At 50.8% G+C, this 20,824-nt stretch overlaps 1 protein-coding gene across 13 annotated transcripts in view; it reads right to left on the reverse strand.

Annotated features, from left to right (window-relative positions):
• The window catches only part of LOC105691212 (fat-like cadherin-related tumor suppressor homolog), a 157,736-nt gene that overhangs the window by 16,046 nt on the left and 120,866 nt on the right, over positions 1-20,824 (reverse strand). For 9 of the 13 annotated variants that reach the window (XM_048656141.1, XM_048656140.1, XM_048656139.1 and 6 more), the window contains 7 exons: positions 19,105-19,211; positions 18,284-18,515; positions 13,052-13,113; positions 3,557-3,712; positions 2,234-2,344; positions 459-611; positions 12-225 (listed from right to left, as the gene is read on the reverse strand). In XM_048656141.1, the coding sequence (XP_048512098.1) occupies positions 12-225; positions 459-611; positions 2,234-2,344; positions 3,557-3,712; positions 13,052-13,113; positions 18,284-18,515; positions 19,105-19,211 (1,035 nt within the window). The remainder of the gene's footprint in view (positions 1-11; positions 226-458; positions 612-2,233; positions 2,345-3,556; positions 3,713-13,051; positions 13,114-18,283; positions 18,516-19,104; positions 19,212-20,824) is intronic. The other 4 variants (XM_048656137.1, XM_048656136.1, XM_048656142.1 and 1 more) reach the window with 3 other exon arrangements.

The raw sequence follows: 20,824 nt of genomic DNA on the forward strand, positions 1-20,824 counted from the left end.
AATGCACTCACCGACGATGTCGTACCACAACGCGTTGCCGTCCTTGTCGTGCGCCTGAACGAGAGCTACGAGGAAGCCGACCTGATCGCTCTCCGTGACTTCCGCGCTCTGATTCGTCGTTTGGAAGACCGGAATAGCCGCGGAATCCTTCGGCGCCTCGATAACTTGAACCGAGACCCTCGTCTGATGACTGCGTTGCGGCTCTCCGCCGTCAACGGCTCGTATCTAACGCAAACAAAGAGCGTCTCCGAATTAGCTGGGATCGGGGAAGTCGCGGTTACGACCCCGCGGCGTTCTGTCGCAGGAATAACGCGCGGAATCGGCGTTGCCGGAGGATATCCGAGTACCGTCGCAAACGTCGAATACGTCGGTGTAGAGTTCGAATTTGCAAAATTAGTCGGCAGTTTATTAACGAGATATTCGTCGACGGTGGCTCGATAACTATTTCGAAAGCATACCATGAGCTCGTACTCCTGGCCGGCCTCAAACCCGCGCTGGGAGTAGACCATTCCGGTGGTGGGATGGATCTTGAATTTCCCTTTGCCCCGTCCGCCTTTGATGCTGTACTGGATCTCTCCGTTCGCTCCGACGTCCCTGTCGTTCGCCAAGACCTGATGGTACCACGAGTTATTGGATTATTTGGGAACATTATCGTGTCGGAAACACACCTATGACTACACCGTCTCTTCCCAAAGTTTCCCCCAACATTTAACAACACCTGTTCGTTAGACGCCGGGCTAACCGTCGATCGATCGATGGAAGGCGAATAACGTACGGACAAAATATGCAAACCCGGGAATTGCAGCACCCGAGGTGTACTTAATCTAGTAGACAGGCGTTAACATTCCCAACTGACGTGCACGACCAACATGACCAAATGAGCGAATAGAGGTATACGTGGGATGCAGTGTCGGTGTCGCCTTCCAGTTAACCGAGTGCGGTAAAACGTGATATTCATTTTGTTGTAACGATGCATGGCAAGTAGCTGCAGCTGCTGTGCTCACCGAGTGAGCCGTGCACTCGCTGTATTTTATACGCGACTGCGACGTATCCGAGGTTGAGTAGCTGCTCAGCTGCTGGCAGTCCCTGCTCCTCTCGTTATGCTATTTCGAAACCGTACCTAAAACCACGTGTAAAACCTTTCGACTGTACCAACTCAGATGTCGATCGAGTATCACCCCGACCCGCTTCACGGATCCACGACCGTCGCGTGCACCCTAATTCCAATGCACGACGACAATTTTCTTACCCCTCTTAGACGTCCGTTGATCGAACGATCGAGCTCTCCTCACCTAAAGAGATCATTAACATTGTTTTATCCTGGGTGCGAATCCGGTCAGGGTGCTGTTGTGCAAGTGTGGGATGGAACATGTGGATAGAATTGTCAATCAGCGGCTACCGGTATTCCATACACCGGTGCAAGGACCATAGAACTTTGCGATCTAATCGCGAACATTCAGCATTCCCAGGCTTTAGCCCCATTCTATGCAAGAAGGCATTCGCATTCGCATTCGCATTCGCATTCGCATACAACAATAAATTGAAACGATGATATGATAACTAATGGCGGAGAGTAATGACGATAACGGCGACGATGATCGCGCCACAATAACAGCGAGAGTGACTTGGATAACGAGGAGATGTGAAACCAAAAGAGTAGGGTCGACAAAAATATTATCGGCGGAAGAGGACAAACTAACGGAAATATGCACAGAGAAGAGGTGGTGCGGTATCGCAGCGACAGCGCGAATGTTGCGGTGCACCCTATAGTTTTCTGACTTTTTTTTTCTCTCCGTTTGAGAACGAATCGATCGAGTTGGAAGTTTTAAGCGTCAACTTTACAGTGATATACGGTGCTGCGGGATTGCAGGGCGAACACAAGCGGTAGCGTCGTAACTCATAAGATATTATACCGGAGATACGTGCAGCGCGCGTATTAGGGTGTTTGAACGAGAATCGGTTACCTCTTTCTACCATCCGTACGTTAACACCGTGAAACGGATTTCAAGTTTGATGCAAAAAAATCGTACCGATTCCCTTCGCAACACCGTGATACGCTTAGTTTTGTTTTGAGTATCGTGAGATCCCGACATTATTTTTTGCAATTTAATTATTCTCGGGCGGACTTTGTTCGATACGAACATACCGGTATACGTATACAGAGATACCAGCCATCATATCACATCTCCTTATTAGGTTTACGTTATGTTAGGTACGTGCCAAGCTTCCTTACCCTCAATAAATGATCTCCTGACAAGCTGTCTGGGCTAAAAGTCTCCCAAGTTCCATTTTCAGGGAACGCATCGACCGTGAGCTCGAGATCCCGCGTTCGATTCTTCGATTTCTGTCGGGAACAACGAGAGATGACAACTTTTAACTAACATTCCAACGCTCCGAGCTGGGGACATACATCTTTCTCAATTCTCTAACCGCAGCGAAGATTCGGGAATGTATTTTTCATTTTTAGCCAACTGCCAGAAAGCGCGCACACATCGGCGATTTTCAGATTTCTTCCTACGAGAATAATTACATCCGTTTCGGCGACGAATAAAAAATTTTGCATACATGGTAATGAGTTGAGAGAAAAAAAAAAATGGAGAAAAAAAAAGTTGCAGAACTGTAGCGATGTAAAATTGGCTGAGCCTAGTTAGAAAAAGTTTGTACTTGCAGCGCGAGGTAGTCCGAACGAATGAGCTACGTATGTAGGACTCGATATTTAGTAGGGTAAGGCACGAACCCCAAACCGACGCGAAAAGTGGCCGTTGAAAGGAATAAACTCGGTACGTAGTGTAGAGTCGTAGGCTGTCGTGGCGGGGGAAGAAATGAATAATTGAAATGAATGGCGTAAGAATACTGGAATACTGGTGAAGACAACGGGGCTTGCGTGTATTATATATAAATATATAAATGATCGTAATGGTCGACAAATGAGAAATTTCTGTGACTTATATTGGCTGGTTGGTGTTGTTCAGGGTCTGCCAAAGTGCGAGGGAGGTGCGCGGATCTTTGGTGCTTCATCTAAACTATAATCATCATTTGTAAATAATACAATGTTAATTGCCAATTGATTGTTATTCACGCAACCATATTATTAAATCGTATGCATGATTATTTTCAGAGAGGGTTTCGGTATTAGAGCTGGGTGGGATAATAATGACGACGGTTTATCGATAACAACTGCAGCAGCGGGGTTAATTACAGTTAGGGCGGATGATCGATCGTCCGACCGATCGATTAATTAAATAATTGGCCAGAGACCGAGGACGACGATATACATGAAAAAGGTCCAGATCGCCACCAATGAATTATACGTAGCTACATATGTACAAGGATACACGGAAAATTGGTATTATCCACATCATATATATATATATATGTATATACAACAGGTGTAATAAATAAAGAGAAAAACGGGTGTTGGGACGAACGAATAAAATCCATTCCGTTGAGCGAATCAAACCGTTGCAGTCGACTGCAAACTCGAGCTCGAGACTAGGGTTGATTTCTCAGTCGAGATACGAGATAAAAATAAAATAAAAACTACGGCAAAGCGAACCTGAAACAACGGCTTGTCGACCTTAGGCGATCCCGGTATCTGGACGGTGTAGAACTTTTGCTCAAACTCTGGTCCATGGTCATTAACGTCCTCGACTTCCACCACTACCCGAGTCGTAGATGCCAGGGGCGGTTTCCCGTTGTCTCTAACCGTCACCTGAAACAAGCGAAATTACTTTTTTTTATCAATTTGTACGTTTCGGACGAATCAAAACGAGAAAACGCCGGCACAGCAGCTCGCGCGTACAACGTAATCCTATATAAAGCGATTTCGTACGAAATTAAGTCTGACAATGAGACCGTCACTCGACAGTCGGCATAAATCGTACCTCCCCGGGGAGAACGGAGGGAGGTTCCTACTCTCTCCCATCTGACATCCCCCAGGGCAACACGAGCACTAAATTAAGGTGTCAAGCGGCACGTCTCCACCCGTACGTACGTACGTACACGAGTCGAGTGTATTATACGCTGTCCCCTACCGCGCGTACTACGTGTACATCTTCGAAACCGCCTGGGACTCGACGCTTCCTCCTTCGTTTCGTCCTAATTCTCTTCCGCCTCTGGATTAGCCGTTATCTCTCCGCATCGTACGATGATCTCTTTCCAAAGAATTACCCGCAAGAGTTCCGCGCCATCGAGAATTAATTACCTTCGCCAATTATCCCGGGTCCGCCCCTCGTTCGGCGAATGATGACCGAGGATGAGGTTTTCAACGATGAATTTTTGCGGTGGCGATTTTTTGACGAATTTTCTTCAATTTCGAACCTTCGGCGAAATAAAGTCGCAGCTACTCGGGTTACGAGCACGCATAATTACACGTCTAGGTACGCAGCAAACAAACGGAAAGCATCCTGCAGAAGTGTCGCGGTGAACTGAACTGTATAATTAAGTTTGGCCACTCCGGAGTTAGAATTAGCATCGCTGGGTATTTCCACACGCAAGGTAGGTGGTAAGTTAGCTACGAGGAAGGAAGGAAGGAGGAAGGAAGGAGGAAGGAAGGAAGGAAGGAAGGAAGGAAGAAAGGAGGGACGATGCTCGGCGCCACGCGCCCTGCGCTTTTTCGTTTCAAAGGTGAGTTTTCCGCACGGTGTTGGTTCCCAAAATACAGGTAACGAGTATTAAAGTGGCAGCTTTGCCAAATAGGTTTGCACTCTCTCGAGGCGCGTGTAGGGCGTCTGGCTACATTAAGGATATACCACCACCACCCCCCGGTCGCGCCTCGCGTGGCCTTCGCAACTTGGCCGTATTCGTTGCCCCGCGTACCCCGAGGCACCCAGCGGAGATGTAGCCCCGTACGGCCGAATACCGGGTAAAGTTGCGCGGCGCTTGTTCCCTCGGAGTTGGTTCGGTTAGACCAGCGTACCTTTCCACCGTGATTAAGGGTAATGGGCATGTTTCGCTCGCGCGATTCTTTAGCTCGGGACCCCAATAATTCCGGCGGTCTTTCGACGTTCTTACGCGGGGGATAAACTTGCCGCTATACATGTATACGATGACGTGGGCTCAGCCGAAATTTTCCGGGGTCTCGACCGCCCGGTTCCCCTCCGCTCTCGTTCCCCTCGCTCCTAAAGGCGAGTGTGCGAAATTGCTCCCGCCGCTGCCGCCGGGGGAGGGTGCAGAACGCGCGAACGCCTCGGTCGAGAAACGCTTCGAAGGGAAACCCTGCGGGGTACGCGAGGCGCCCGGCGGGGGTCTGGTGTAATTAGAAGAAAAAAAAAAATGAAGTATAAGAGAGAACAGAGAGAAAAGAGAGAAAAAAAAAAAAAAAATGTAATTACGATAAGAGAAAATCAAGTCCGCTTTGGGTTTTTACTCGGCTCCGAAATTCCTCGGCGCTACCGTGCGCCATCCGACACCGCCCTCGCGGAGGACCCGAGGTTTGATATTTCAAACCGAGAGAAATAACACCCTGTACACATAGGTATTCAACTCCGGGGATTTTGACGACGCCCCGGTACGAAAGTGTACGGACACTTACACCCCGAGACGCCCTTAATTATCAAGAAGAATCCCCGAGGGAAGAAGGGAACGGAGTCCTTGTTATACCTACCGTGTACCTACGACCGACAAGAATTCGCGCTCTTAGCTAGATTAACTGCCGGATACCTCGCGAAATTGAAACGAAAATACTGTAAATTTTCAGAATTTGCGTAAAAATAATACCGGCTAAGTCCTCGGCACGTCTATCCCCGTTTTTTCCCCCGACCCCCCCGCCCCCCCGCCTTACCGCCGCGGTGCAGCTGGGGAATGAATCTCCTCTGGCATTATCGAGAATTACCCGCCATAAATTTCTCGAGGATCAGAAATAGCCAAGAGTGAACAAAGCCAGTTATAGTCCAGATAGAATGGATCGTCTTTAATTTCAAGATACGCCAAGGACGGTATACCTGAAGCAGCTTTATATCCTGCACCTCCGTGTGCCATTCGCCAAATAATGGCCGCATAGTCATTTTATATAAGGTACTTGCAGGCGGATGGTCGGCCGCAGGTTCCGCACGACTACCGACCGCATTCCCCGTCTCTAAGTATACGGCGTAAAGTCTCCTCGCGATTCTTCGACCCCGTCGTACAACGCCCCTGTAGACCGGAATGCGTGTCTATGACGTCCGACCTCGAGCGCGGCTTTTCTTCCGAGCAGCGGAGGAGAATCGGCCGGCCGGTTTGTCGCTGTACGAAATAAGTTTTATCTCGGACCGTTTGCCGGGGGTACAACTGTGTCGAGCGGAACGTAAGCGTTTTCCAATTTTCAGCTCCGGGCTAAATAGGACATCCATCTTCTTGGGGGGGGGGCTTTATCTAGCGGGCGGCATATTGTGCGCCAGCCAGCCCTCGAGAGTAGGTGCTTCGCAGCGTCGGCGAAGACCCACGTGAAACTGCGAGTCGGCGAATTTATGATCTCGGTATCCCACGCACCGGTGATCAGTGGAAGCGAGATGCACTTCCTGCAAATGTCTATCTACTTAACCGGTACGCCCGTACGCGTCGTGTAATATCCATGCCCGTAGATGGGGAGCAACGCGATTTGTTTCAATTTCTAGAAGAGGATTGCTTTTGCGGATAATTACCTTCTCGTATAGGTTGTAACTTTACTATTCCTGATGTCGAGGTGCCGGGAGTTAATGACGAAGGCGCGCATGCACGTAGAGCTATCACGGAGCTTGATTGTTATTGGGTTTTCAGGCAATTAAGGGGGCTTTGGATTCCGTCTGGGTGCGGGCGAAGTGTTTTCACAGTTACCAACTCTCGATTATCGCGAAACTTTCATCTCGCCGTTTTCCACGTAAGGAAATACTTTTTACGGTCTTATTTGTCTCTCGTTTGATTTATATTACGGTCATTCGTTCGACCTTTATATTCGTACGTCGCGGGCTCCCGGCAATCTCAAGGAAAGCCCTTTCAAATTTTACGAGATATACGCGGGAGCGCGAGGGTCTCGGATGAATTTTTGCGGATTTACAAAGTGGGAATAATATCGATATTTGCATCCCTCGGCGAGAACGCGACACGGGAGAGGAGATAATGGACCCGGAGCCAGCGGAACGTCGCGAATTAAATATCGGACGCGTCTCAACCAAAAGTGAAATTCCACCGAGAGTCGTTCGCAACGAATTCAATATCGCACAGCGATTCCTCGACAACTCCCGTACCTCACCGACTTCTCGCTCGATCTCACGCTCAACCAGTTTGCATAATTTTTACGCGCTCAATCGAACGGAGAGTAACTTGTTTACCGTCATCATCTCACCGGTTGGCGAAGTAACGCCGCCGAATATACAACCTCCGAAGAAGTAAGTCGCGCGACGACGGGTTCGATGTCGCTATCGCGGATATTATTATTTCTGGCGATACGCGATTTTTGCACCTCGGTAATAATATCGCCATCGAGCCGCTGCCAGGAAATGAGAAGCGGGACACGCGAGCGGCACATGCCGAAGTACGTAAGTTGCAGGCAATTTCGTCGTATAAGACGCGGCGGTAAAACGTTTCCCGTACGGTATACGTATCAAGAGACGGAGAGCCCCGAGTGAAACCGGCGAGGTATGCGCGCGAGCGGCGGAGGCGTGTAAAAATTTGATTGCGTCGAACCGTACAACCGGAGCCGGTAAAAAGTCCCGCATAAAGTTACGCTAATGTTTTCCAGGGGAATTATTACCCCGCGAAGTTCGGTAAAATTTATTAAGTACGTCGGGGCAAAGGTGCCGAATATGATATCTCGCAATTACGCAAAGTGACAAAGTTTTCGTAATATGCGCCCGCGTCGTCTCAAAGCCCCGGTTCTATCTGTACGAAAACGGGTACGGCGTATATAATGCATACTCCCGGAAGAAGCTCCGGCTCGCTTCCCGGCTTCTTGACATATTATCCAGCTGCGTAAGCAGCCTTCAAGGGTTTGCTCAGACTTTAAGTACTTTTCAAGTTTCGAGCGTCCCGCACCCGCCGCTGCAGACGTATGCATCCTCTCCGTGTGCATTAATTCCTGGGCCTCCGGACGCGCGGCGAACAAAACTCGACAGGGGGGTTGGGGGGGCGGGTCGCGGAGTCGTAACTAGGATTGCGCTAATCTCGGTTGATGGTAGGAATCGGGCAAAGTGGAATAATGTTTTATCGCCGAAATTTATGGGGGGGCGGTTCGGCGAGTACTTTTTTCCGCTCGGAATCCCAGCGTCATTTCGAGGTCAGGGAGAGGCAATGACATTTATCAAACAATCCTCCCTTATTCGTATAAGCCGCACGCACCGCGGCTCTCACTATCCGGGAAGATGAATAATTTGTTCTGGAAACCCTATGCATATTTCAAATCCGAAGGAATGAAGCGTATACGTATGGGTATTAAGCCGGGGTTGAGGGATATTGATTTTGTTGCGAGAGCGGCCGGTATGTAAAAATCTCTTTCCTCGATCACTCCGGAAACGTAGGACCACCTCTACGGCGTATCCGTTATAGCTGCGGGTTTTTCGAGACGCAAGGACCCTCGGATACCGCGAACGCCGTTTACCAATCGCGATCATATTCGGTTGCCGAAAACCACCAGGGGAATACGGTGAAAAAAGTGATTCTCTACCGCCGCATACATTCGAATGGTATTATGCAATTTTACCACATCTACGCCAAGCGTAAATTCGTCGCCCCCCCCCCCCCCCCCCCCCCGCCACTTTACCCTCCCACTTTTTTCGACGTACACAGCGGAAACGTCGGATCAACGGATCAACGAGGACCCACGCGTATCGAGTATTGGATTTCCTTTTTTTTCGTTCAGCTGCCACAAATTGCGCACAATCTGCGATGGCGTGGGCGGACAAAAATTTCGTTCCACCGTTATTGGTCCGGACACGTTTGCCCCGAGACGAGTACGACGCGAAGGAAGGTATTAACGGTGAAAATTTATTCCATCGTTATAGGAGGTTCGTGAAAAATTTGTCGATGTTGCAAGCGGCAGCTTTGGCCGATATTTGACGACTACCGATGGGGGTTCGTCGTGGCACCCCGGGGGCGATGTCGTACGTAATGAGCAATCAGGGGCATCGGTAGCAACAGCGACAGCTGTCGTTGATATTACCATGAGAATCTTGGCAATCAATGCGCTGGAATCTCGGTTAGCGAAGTGGAAGACGGAGAGCGGGGTCTCCCTTGCTCGTGGGTGAGAACGCGAGATGGTTGAAGAAAGTTGTACCGGGTACAGGGGGTACGGGTGTCGGGGTCCAAGGTTGAGACTTGTTACCCCTAACTTAGTTAGAAACACAAACAACTAGCCTAACAACCCCCATTGACAGCTCGCAGCTCGCAGCTCGCAGTTCGCAGCTCGGAGTAGCTTATTCCCGAGGTTCGATAAACCAGCCCTCCCAGAGCCCAGAACCGGCGATTTAATTAAATTTATCTTGCTTTTGAGTTCTCCAATTATCGCAAACTCTATTATCGGGTACAGGGCTTTGCAAAATATCCCGCCCAAAAATGGGAGAATCGATGACGGGTTTTCATAAATTTTTTCACCGCCTTTCCTCGGCTACGTGTAACGCGAACCGCCTCGCATCGCCTCGCCTCGCCTCGCAACGACTTCTCATTTGCTGTAACGAGACAAGATTTAATTATAGATGACATCCCCCGTTCTACTTTCCGAGGCTTATAATTATTCAAGTCAATTGTCTGACTGATTTAAATTGCGCCGCGATTAAATTGTCCTTTTACGAGACTGCGACACGACCGGATAGCGACTGCCTATCCGCATCTCGTGCAGAACCGACAACGAGACGCAGCGGCTTGGGGTGAAATATTAATAAGGGACTGCGGAGGACAAGGTGGACCGGCAGCGGTGCCGATGAAAAGTGAGGGGGAAGAGAATGCCGGGGACCGAAAGCCTGGAACTCGCTGGGGCGGAGGGGGGCGAAGGGAGGGGGGGCAGCGGGAGAAAAGTAATCAATCGAAAGTTTGTTGGAAACTCGCACCACCGGGACAACGGGACGGGCGTATCGCAACTTTTGTTATCAGCCGGGAAGAAGGTATCGAACTTGTAAGTACAATTGGAAACTTACGTCGGTATGATACATCGTTGAAACCTGGTGGATGCTGGCGGGTCCCCGAGTCTTTATCTAGGATCTGGATCGCGATCCTCGTTTCGTCCGAACTCCGCGGAGGCGAGGAAAACTAATGAATAAACATCCGAGGGGGCGGGTGGGGGGTGGATATTGCGGTGTCCCTCCTGACCCGGTGAACGCGCAATTCCGACCAGGCGTAAACGAAATCCTCGGAGAGTGCCGGCACGGGGCTAATCCCGTCGGGCGGTCCGTCTCTCGGGTGTCGGGAGAGGCGACCCCCCGAGGAGTTTCCCCGTCCGCAAAAATTGACGTGGAATAATCCGAGAGATCCGGTAATGGGCGGGTAACGGTGCGTGGCGGAGGGTCCGCGTTCGCCTCTACTCGCTATCGTCCCCCCCGGTGGAAATGTAGGGGAAAAACGTACCCTACCCAAGATCGAGAGAGCGCGTATTTCCCGTGGGAATCAAGCCGCGACTCGAATCGGCAAACGCAGACGCGCTGCAACGGAGCTGACAAGGGACACCTGTACATCTCCGGAGTCCCGTCTCCTCCCGCGCAACTCCCGGCGAAACGAACGAGCGAATATCGCCAGGGGAAAGGCTGCTGCACGAGGAGGAACAACTAGCGCCCGAGATATGTCAACTCGTTAATTCCGAACGGGGGGACATCCTTCTTTTCTCTTGGCGTTTTCTTTCACAATTCTCGCATTTTCCCCCCTCCCGCAGCCAGGTGAGCGAGCGAGTTTACGGTGTTGGAACACTAGGAGATGCGGGGATATACGTCGGTCAATTTAGTTTTTGTCGCGTGTCGGTTGCGGCAGCGCGACCGCGACGTTTGTGGATTATTCACTTGAGAGATGCTTTTAGCGGCGAGGACGGGGGCGATAAGTGCGCGGCGTATACGGAAAATTCGTTGTACTCGAGGAGGGATGACCTTTCCTCGGCCGAGTGCGCTCGTACAGCGGCGCAATATTTTTTTTCATAATTGAATCGCAAAAAATTCTCCCCGCAAATATGCGCCAGCGGCGAAACACCGGGAGACGCGGCGATCGCGGTAATTTGTCGTCGGGGCGTTCGACGTGCGGCAGCGATCGGTGAATCGGAATACAGAGAGACGCGGGGTGGGTCGGTTGTATCGCGCGCTCGTATACGGGCAATCCTATTTATTTGCGGAAGCGGCGTCGCGGGGGTCCCGAGCGTTTTATTTCTTTCCACTTTATACGGCAGCGGGCCGGGGCTTGGATATCGGAGATATGTTGTATCTACGGGGGACATATTGCGCGTAAAAGTCGATCTTCCCGGATACGCCACCCTCCTACGTACGGCCACGGCTTTGCTTCGAAATCGGAGCCGAAGCCGAGAAGTATAGAGAAGAAGAAGTAAAACTCGGAGCCGAGGAAATAGCCTCGCCCCTCGTCCTAGATACCGAGTCGAACTTTGCAATAAAGCAGACGTTGCCTGGCTCTTTCGAACTCGGCGATACCTGTCCGCCTTCTCCCTCCGAAGTAACGAGACCTCGCCGCCGTTCGCACTCCTACCTACCCTCCGGGGGTGCGTCGATCCCCGAACGGAACGTGCGATTACAACCACCCCGTATTAAGAGAGGGAAATTGTTTCGATTTTCGAACGGTGCGAGGAGGTGTTTCCGTCTTTTGTATCGCGTCGGGGTGAATTTTTCGCCCTCCGGTTCGTACGTCTGTTTGTCCATCCGCCGCCCGTTCGCTTGTTTACCCGTCGTCGTCGTGGTGCCGAGTGGGGTGAAAAAGACCGAATGCCCGCGATGCGACGCGCCACGGGGTGAGAAAGGCATTCGCGACCTTCCTTCCTTCCTTCCTTCCTGCACACTAGTCCGGCTTTTAAGCTCGGCGTACGACTCCCGGGGCTTACGAGTTTATTGACTCGGTCTATTGACTCACACCCGGTGTTGTGTAAATTCAGAAAGATATACCGATATGTAGGCGTATATAGGTATACACCCGATAGCGCGCCCTTTTCGCTGCAGCCGCGGTGACAAACGAATCCCTGGATAATAAAGCGGACTCGCGATTATTCGAATTGTTCGAGGGAGATATTGGCGAGGGATCCGATGACCGCGTCGCGCTCCGGTTGAACGGTACCCTCGGTATAAGTAGTAGCGTAGGATGTGGAAGTGCGGAAGCGTCGCAGGTGTCGCCGGTACGGGTCGTATATTTGCTCTGAAATGATCGTTGTTACACCAGACAAACAGCGGCACCGTCTCGTCGAGCTATACACTCGGGCGGGGCGGGCTGCGCGCTCTACAAACCGGGTGAATGTATGTAATCAGTGAATTAGTAAACAAACGGGAGCGACGTGGATGGAGGTGATGGGCTGGGGGGCTGGGGGGCTGGGGGGCTAACGTAGAGAATGGAGAAATAACCTTCTGGACGGAGTCTCCGTCGATGTAATTACCGGGTCTTACTAAGCTCTCGTCGCACACCTCCGACTACACACTTTGCCGGAATATTCCGGTGCACTCCTCCTCGGGTGTACGGTAGCTCGACGTCGTCGTAGGTGCGCGCGGAGTATCGGGTCCCCGCACACACCGAGAGGCACACCTGGGTACACAGAGGCGGCGGCTCTCGTTCGAGTTACGGGAGCGTGTGGATTTCAGGCGAGAGTTCGAGGTGCAGGCGCACGACGGCGTCGCGACGCCGATGTCGCAACACCCGCTAACGCTAACCGTACGCGCCTGTAGCTGCGACGGTGTGTGTGTGTGATGTATCTACCTGAGCGTACGTGTGCAATTTCAGGTATTCGGTACACGGGAATGAGAATAAGGGTGCGAGGAAGCGAGCGAACTGCGCCGTCGACGTGTAACTGGGTTTCCACGCTCGTGAACGTATCTGGCGTTGGGTTCTTCGTCTCGAGGGCGACGTGAAATCGTAGCCAGAGACGTGCGGCGTGTGCGCGCGAACCATTGGACTCATGTATCAGCTAAGGACTTACCTCGAGGATGTGTTCGGCCTGGTTTTCGCGATCGAGTTTTCTGCCGCTCGTCGTGATGAGACCTGCAACAGTCGGTTGAAGAGGAGCGGATTAGCCGATATTTCTCTCGTCGTGTAGTACATGCGATGGAATAATAATCGATTCGTGTAGCGGGACTCTGGCGGGAGTGGGGAAACATTTGCAGAAATTATAAAATCCGTGACTTTCACTTTCTATAATTCAGCAGAGTTCGTTCTCGCTAAGGCATTAAAGGTGAATCGGAGGTAAAATGAATATGAAAATGCAAATGAAAGCAACGCGGCGAACTGCTCGGAGTCGTAGGCGAAGCTCTCTCCGGGCGACGGCGAACGCGAGTACACGGCTAAATAACTAATATATATCTTCAAAGTGTGAGGAGTACAAAGGTTATCGCGGAGGGAGGATGCAGCGTCACGGGGTTATTGCTCGAATCAGTCGAGGTGCGCGGCTGGGACGAGGGGCGCGAAGAGGCGGAAAAATCCTTCCTACCCCTACCCCTACCCTCACTCGAGGGGTAACCGTTCGTCTCGGGCTCTCGGTCACGCCCCGGTGTTCTTCGCCACGTTTGGACATCTCTTCTTACCCGCTGCGAGAAGAGGAGCGGAGTCAAATAAAAGTCACGTACGACGAAGCGTATAGCTTTTCCACGCGACTCATATTCAACGCCTACGGTTATTTCGTCGTACTTGCACTCCTGTGCGACCTCCGCTGCGCCCTCCTACCCCCCACCCCCTGCGAATTCCTGGCGATAAACCCGGGCGGGCGATGCACCTCGGGGAATGTGCGAGCTGAAATTCCTGAAGGGCTCGTGACTGCGGAACCGCCCTTTTTACGCATAACCGGAACTCGGGCAACCGAAACTTCTCTACCCGTCTCTACCTGTGGTCTATCGCCAACTCTCGATATTAACGTCTCGGGATTCTTCCTCTTCGCTCTCGCGAGATGTACCGCGTCTTCTTTCGACTCCGTACGCCCCTTTGACCGGGGGCAGACTTTGACTCTACGTTTCTTTCGCGTAGGGAAACAACAAGTTCGAGAATCTTGAGGGGAAAATTTTCGAGGAAGCTCTTTGGAAATTTTCGTAATCGTTGAGCGGCGTTTTATTCGCGGCACCGTCCCGGTAAAGAGTATTCGGTGCGGGCGGTTAAAAGCCAGTCGTGTCGTGACCACGATATGCGACAAAGTTCGCGAGCGGCGAGGCTTCGCGCTAACCTGATTAGTTTGTTGGTTATTGAATATAAAACAGGCTGGGCCGGCTTCGCGAGTTCGTGCGACGCGCGGTGCGGGAAGCCACATCGGTCGACGTGAATAACGGACTACAGCCTTTCCGTGGAGGGCGGAAAGTTGGTAACCAGCTAGCTTTGGTCGAGCGGAAATCCCCGTTCCGGGGCACGGGAATAAATGAATGAAAATAAATGATAATTCGGCGATACTTTCGGGGGTGGGGGGGGGTAGGGGTAAGGGGATTATAATTTTTCGAAAAAAATCTTAGACTGCGGAGTCCGCGCGCGGGTCGCACTCCGATAGCTGACGTAAGATAAGCTCGCCGCTACAGCTGGTGAACCATGAACCGCGAACGGCGAACCATCCGATAAATTCTCTATACGCCGATAAAGGTTATTTATGAATCCCGGCCCGATTTCGAATCCAACTCGAACTCCGTGTTTCTCTCCGGGGAAAACTATTCCATTAAAAATCTATTGGAAGTTATAAATTTTGGTATACCTATAATACTTCTGTACGTCGCGGCGAGTCGCAATAACCCCGATGTTCGTACGCAGCTACGTACGTCCCCGCGAACGAGTTTGACTTATTTTCCTCTCACTTCTTGAAAATTGCTAGGAAAGCCGGAAAACTGAGCCCTTCCGAAGAAAACTGCGACCCCCACGCGCAACGGCCGAGGGACGAAGACGGGATAACGCCGACGTGATTTAGGGCGTCAATTTAGCGACGCGGGTATCCCTGGCGAAACGTACGTGGGCAAAGGTATCGCCGTCGTCGATACACCCGCGTGCAATCGGGCGTAAACTGCGCGTCGCGGGATGTGCCGGATGCCGGAGAGAAGGTCCGGACCTCCCCGATCTCGCGGAGCTTGCAAGTTTATACGCATCTCCGTTTTAACGATGGATAACGCGCTGCGGCCGATGAAACGCAATAAAACCGGGACGATGATCGAGCCGTAATAACGGGAAATTCATAGCCGCGGATTCGTAATTATACGAAAGACGAGTTCGCCATCGACGTTGATGAAAAAGAAGAAGGAGGAAGCCTCCCCGTAATTTTACTCAAAGGGAACTAGTTGTTTCGGGAGCGGCGCGGGTTCGCCGAATATTCCAGCTGTACGTATTCGCACTTACGTAGTTAACAACGTCGCGCGCCCGGAGGTCACGGCGGACGGCGATACGCGCGTTACGTAATGTTTACCTACGTGGCGTATAAAGGTGGAATGTTTACTTTCTCTTTTTTTTTTCGCACCCCGTACACACCCGTATCGGCGATGCGGAATCGAGGAATAAATTCCGGCTGACAGAAAAGTGTTTATCCCTAACGCGGTAGTAAATAAGGGATCGTCCCGGGATACCGGAGAATAGGGGTTGCCGTTGCCGTTGCCCGCCGGTGCGGGACGTCTAGTTGCGGATATAGACGGGGAAATTCGAGGAGTGGATTTGCCCGGTGGACGGTGCTCCGTTCTCTGGGGATATCTACCTATGCGGATTTCGTCCCCCCCCGTTCTCTCTCCATCGGCGAACGCTGTCCGAGCGATCGGATGTTTCCGCGTCCGTTGTTCCCGCCGCACCCCGATCGAATTGGATTCGAGCAGCCTCGGCGGAACGAGGCGGAAAATAAAAAATTCTCCTTGGATTAAAAATTCCGCGTGTGCACGGTAGGCCGGAATCGCGAACGCGAATATCGTCGGAATGGCTTTTGGGATTTTCGAAGAGGCGTAACTCGATCTCATCTCGCGCATCTCACGATGTATAATAACCGTCGCGGATGTCTTACATGCTCGAAAACATGCATATGCATACAACGAGTGCGCCTGTGTAAACGTAATACCGTACACGTATTACGTGCACGAGGTGGGTACACAGGTATGGGAACGGTGATGGAGAGGAGCCCTGGCGAAACGACGTACTTCGCAATATGCGCTATAAAGGGATGACAGACGGGGTCTTATATATTATCTCCGGTACCCACTTCCTCGCATATACTTAGTATACAGGTATATTACCTACGTGAGAGAACTCGCGTGCGTGTAACCGTCATACGGGGTGTTCCGTAAGGACGACGAGAACACTCCAGACACTTGATATTACTTTTAGTCGATAAAAGTTTCATCTCACGTCATATTTACGCGCACCTTCGCTCCCACCGATGTAAAACTCGACGGTCCGTGTTTTAGGCGACGCGCCGCGACAACGGGGACCGAGAAGAAATCAGTGAGCGACGCGAACGTGATAAGGGCGACGAAAAACTTACGCTATCGTCCGTCGTTGTATCTCCGCGGATTCGGCTGTACCGTATCGGAAATAGTATATGATCGATTACTCGCCGAAATAGGGATGTGTTTTGGGGGGGGGGCGAAAATGGGTAGCCGGAATTTGGAAAATATGAAAATTCCATAGCGAACACCCCGTGTATCGGAGGATCGTTGCGCCCGGCGTATGTGGTGTAGAAAATTATGTGCATATTTAAAGAAGCGTGCAAAAGCTGGGGTGGGGTTATCTCTTTGCTCACGCTAAGCGAGGGAATGAGAGACTTGATGATTCGGAATCTATGTACGAATTACGAGCTCCCGTGAATACCTAATTGTACTCACTCGTGCAGTAGTTTGATATTCCAACGTGGCTGCAAAAGCCACGACTGACGTCGGGGCGCCTCGCTCCTACCATTCGATACGAGAACGGAGAAAATGCCTCGTAAAGATACCGCCGTTATTGAACAAGGAGGTTGGAGAAAAAAAAAAAAACGAAGAAATCTCCGGTCAATTAGCTGGCTCGGTATATAATGATATACTTCCATAACGCGTAATCGTCGTAGCGCATTTTACGGTATTACGACTCGACGCGACGGGAACTTGATAACCCGACGACATTTATTACCGCTGATATACAATTCATTCGTTACATCGGAACCGTTTCCGCTGATCGGCCGACCGTTGACCGTATCATAAATCCTTGTCGCTGCGACGTAGAAACGCGATGTACCTATTTCTCCTCGTACGCGTACAAAAAAAAAAATCAAACGCGAACGATGGAGCGAAGGGACACCCCGTCGACGTAATTAACGAAAGTAACAATCCACGCGTAGCGCAAATATTGAATCATCTCCGAGGTATTTGTAGATCCGCATAATTTTCCGGAGGATCCGTTTCAGTCGGAGCGAGGGAAACCCATCGGAGCCGGTGCCCGAATTTGCGAGGGCAATTTAACGGCGTTTCGTACGGGATGGGAAGCCGACGAGAACGCTCGACGTCTACGACGAACTCGCTTGACGGATGCGCGAATGGATCCTAATTTGAACTCGCGACTCTCCCGCGACACGGGACATCAAGGCGTGGTTATTAACGAAGGCGAACGACGAACGAAGGCGAAAGTTTTTCCACGGAGATACAACGCCGACGCCGATATATATCCGGATTCCCGCAACGAGGGTGCCGATCGTTGGAATTTTCATCGTTTCCGGAAGCTCCGTCGCTCGGTTGGGAGCAAAAAAAAAAATACACGAAGGGAGAAGAACGCGCGGGGTTACGCACGGAGAGAGGCTAAAACAACGAAAGAAGAATCATGCGAAAATACGCCGATGGACCGAAATATACGCGCGAGATCCCTCGAATAAAATCGAGCCGACGTATACCTCGTTCGATAATGCGCAAAGCGCATACCGCCGAGAGATGAGAATCAGATGAGATGAGAAACATGCGTGTATCGTGTAAATTTATCGAGTCAGCTCTTTAAGATAGGACCAGATCTTATACACCCGGAGGCCGACGGTGATATTTCCCTTCTTCGCTGATGGGATCATGAAAAATTCAAAGGGTGAAAAAAAAGGATTCACCGCTGGTTTTCGAACGAACGAACGACTGAGAGAAAAAACGAAAAAAAAAGAAAAAGAAAAATAGTCCGGAGGACGATCGGCTTCCTCCCGCGCTCGATCGTTTACTTTTACTCCATCGAGGTGTTGTTCGGAAATGGTAATTCGTGAAACACTCACCGGTCGTGGAGTTGACGAGAAAGAAGCCCTCGGGGTTGCCTCCGGTGATGGCGAAGGTGAGTCTCTGGTGCGAAACGTCGCGATCGAACGCTCGGACCTGTACCACGGTGACTCCGGCCGGTGAATTCTCCGGAACGGTCGGGTAATAAACGGGCAATTCCGTCAACGGTGTGTTGTCGTTCTCGTCGAGTACCGCTACGTAAACCTGCGCGAACATCGGCTCGATAAGTTCCTTGAATAAAATCGAGACGTTGCTATTTTACATCCCTGAACAATTTTCACAGGCACGAGAAAACAGCAGCTTAAAACTACACGTTCATTTCGACTCGTGACGGATGGCCGATGCACGGACTATTTTCCGACCGCCCTAATTTTCGGAAAATTTCGTGCGCCCCGAGGAAATAAGACCATCGCTCTCTGCTCGGGGATTATGATCAGTGGATTTATTATCCCTGGAAGGAGGGGCCGAGTGATCGGTCGGATTAATTTATCGCGTGGCGGATAATCGGGTGAGGCAGGAGAGGAGGCCTGGGTACGTGGAGCCGATAACAAGATCGCGCAGCTGCTATGTGGCAGGGGCGACCTGGGCGTAGGAAAACTTTCGGCGAACAGAGCTCGATGTATTTTATTAGACGGTTTTTACAACTGGCCATAAATCGGAAACGCTCGAACGAATCTTTAATCGGAGATGCGACTGTCGGCGACCAATGCGAAAGCGAGAGAATGAAAGAAACAAAAAAAAAAAAAAACAACTTTCACTCGCTTCGTGTTATTATCGAATCTCGCTGAATCTATAAAGTATATATCTGTGCGTTTCTTACCTCGACCTTGGCGTTGAGCGGTGCGACTCCGTGATCCTGGGCGTAAACGGTTAGCCAGTATCCACTTTTCGTCTCGACGTCGAGGATCGCCTTGGTCTTTATGTTCCCTGAAAGCAGAAACGATTCGGATCGTCAAAATCGAGAAATGGTTTCCCCGTATCTCAAATCTAACGAGCGTCATTTAGCCGACGGCGTTATCCCTATCGCACGACGTACCCCTACGCCGTAGCTTCTCAGACTTGAATACCGAGCGGTCCGTTTAGCGCATGAATATTGAATAATCCTGGTCGCATTACCATATCCTTAATATGCTCGGCAAGACCGAGTAGCTGCTGCGGAGCGACCGACCGACCCCCACCATCCGCCGTCCTCCGAGATGATCAGCTATGTTTATGTATATCAATTAGACGGAGTCCCCCGGCAAACACACCTTCCTACCATTGAGAAACGATAGGAAAGGAGAATCCGCGCTCCGTACCTATGCATAATAGATTTGACCTAGACAACTGCGGGACGGGACGCGAAAGTTGAGGGGCAGGTGGCATTAATCTTCTGCGAACAATTCGGACAGTTATGAGCCGGTATGAGGAGTCGAAGCTTAACTGCGTCATTAAATAAATCGTTCGTATTTGATATGAAATGAACTCTGCTTCGCTGACAATGGGAAGACGACTCTTGACAACAAAAGGCGATGGGAGTTCCCACTTAAAATTACATTCGACGATTAAATTTCAACACCGAGTCGCTAACCCGACGCTATAAACGCGAGCGATGGAAACGGATGGGAATAAAATCTGTTGAAAACTCCGTGTGACAAAAGCTCCGAGAGGGTTACCGCTTATCTAGATTCAACAAATTAACAACTGCAACGTGAAAATCTTCACCGGGCAATTTGCTCAATTAGCGAAAAAAAAAAAAACTCCACCCCATTTTTCATTTCACAATTCCTATCGGTTAGACGGTTTCTCCGGAGACCTACGATTCAAATCAGTCGCCCGTCGGAGTCTCACTTCGATTATGCGGAAGAAATTCGTGAAATATTTCAATTTGAATAAAAATTCCTCCGCTCTCCAGACTCGGCAAATCAAAAGCAATAATTCGACGGAGACGACGAAAAAGAGACGCGACATCGAAGCTTGTTAAATCGCACGTTGATCAAAGTCAATTTTCGACCGATCACTCGTCCGCCGATTGGAGGAAAACTTTTAATTGAATCGATACCCGCTGCAACGGGCATCGGAGTTACAATAATTCCAAAATACTTTGCTCTCGCCCTCGCTCGTTCGCTACACCGCATAAATTTCAACTCGAACGATGGGCGTCCACTCTTGTCGGTAGCAATCAAGCGCCAATTTATTTTTTCTCAGCTCCGTTGTAACCCTCGCGTTCGTCTTGGCCCCGAGGATTCGCACTCGGATGTGAAAGGAGACGCAAGTACGGGGGTGTCGCTCGTCGCGACGGTGAAATCCCCGGCCGTTTCGCTCCGCGCGATCTGCAGATCCCGATGCTTTGGCGGAAAGCGCTCTTGGTATTCCCGGGTCCCCCGGTGCCGGAGGACTATAAAATAGAGCTATCCGCTTCTGTTCCGTATAGCCGATCGGAAATAACGATCAGGGATCTTGTGAGCTGGATCTCAAAATATCCGGTAGAGTATCATATCTCGACACGTCAATTACGAGTTATCGCTCACTTTCCGGCGAGGCACGCCGCGGCACTTTCG

The sequence above is a fragment of the Athalia rosae genome, chromosome 5 (genome assembly GCF_917208135.1).
Source record: "Athalia rosae chromosome 5, iyAthRosa1.1, whole genome shotgun sequence".
In the NCBI taxonomy this organism is placed as follows: domain Eukaryota; kingdom Metazoa; phylum Arthropoda; class Insecta; order Hymenoptera; family Athaliidae; genus Athalia; species Athalia rosae.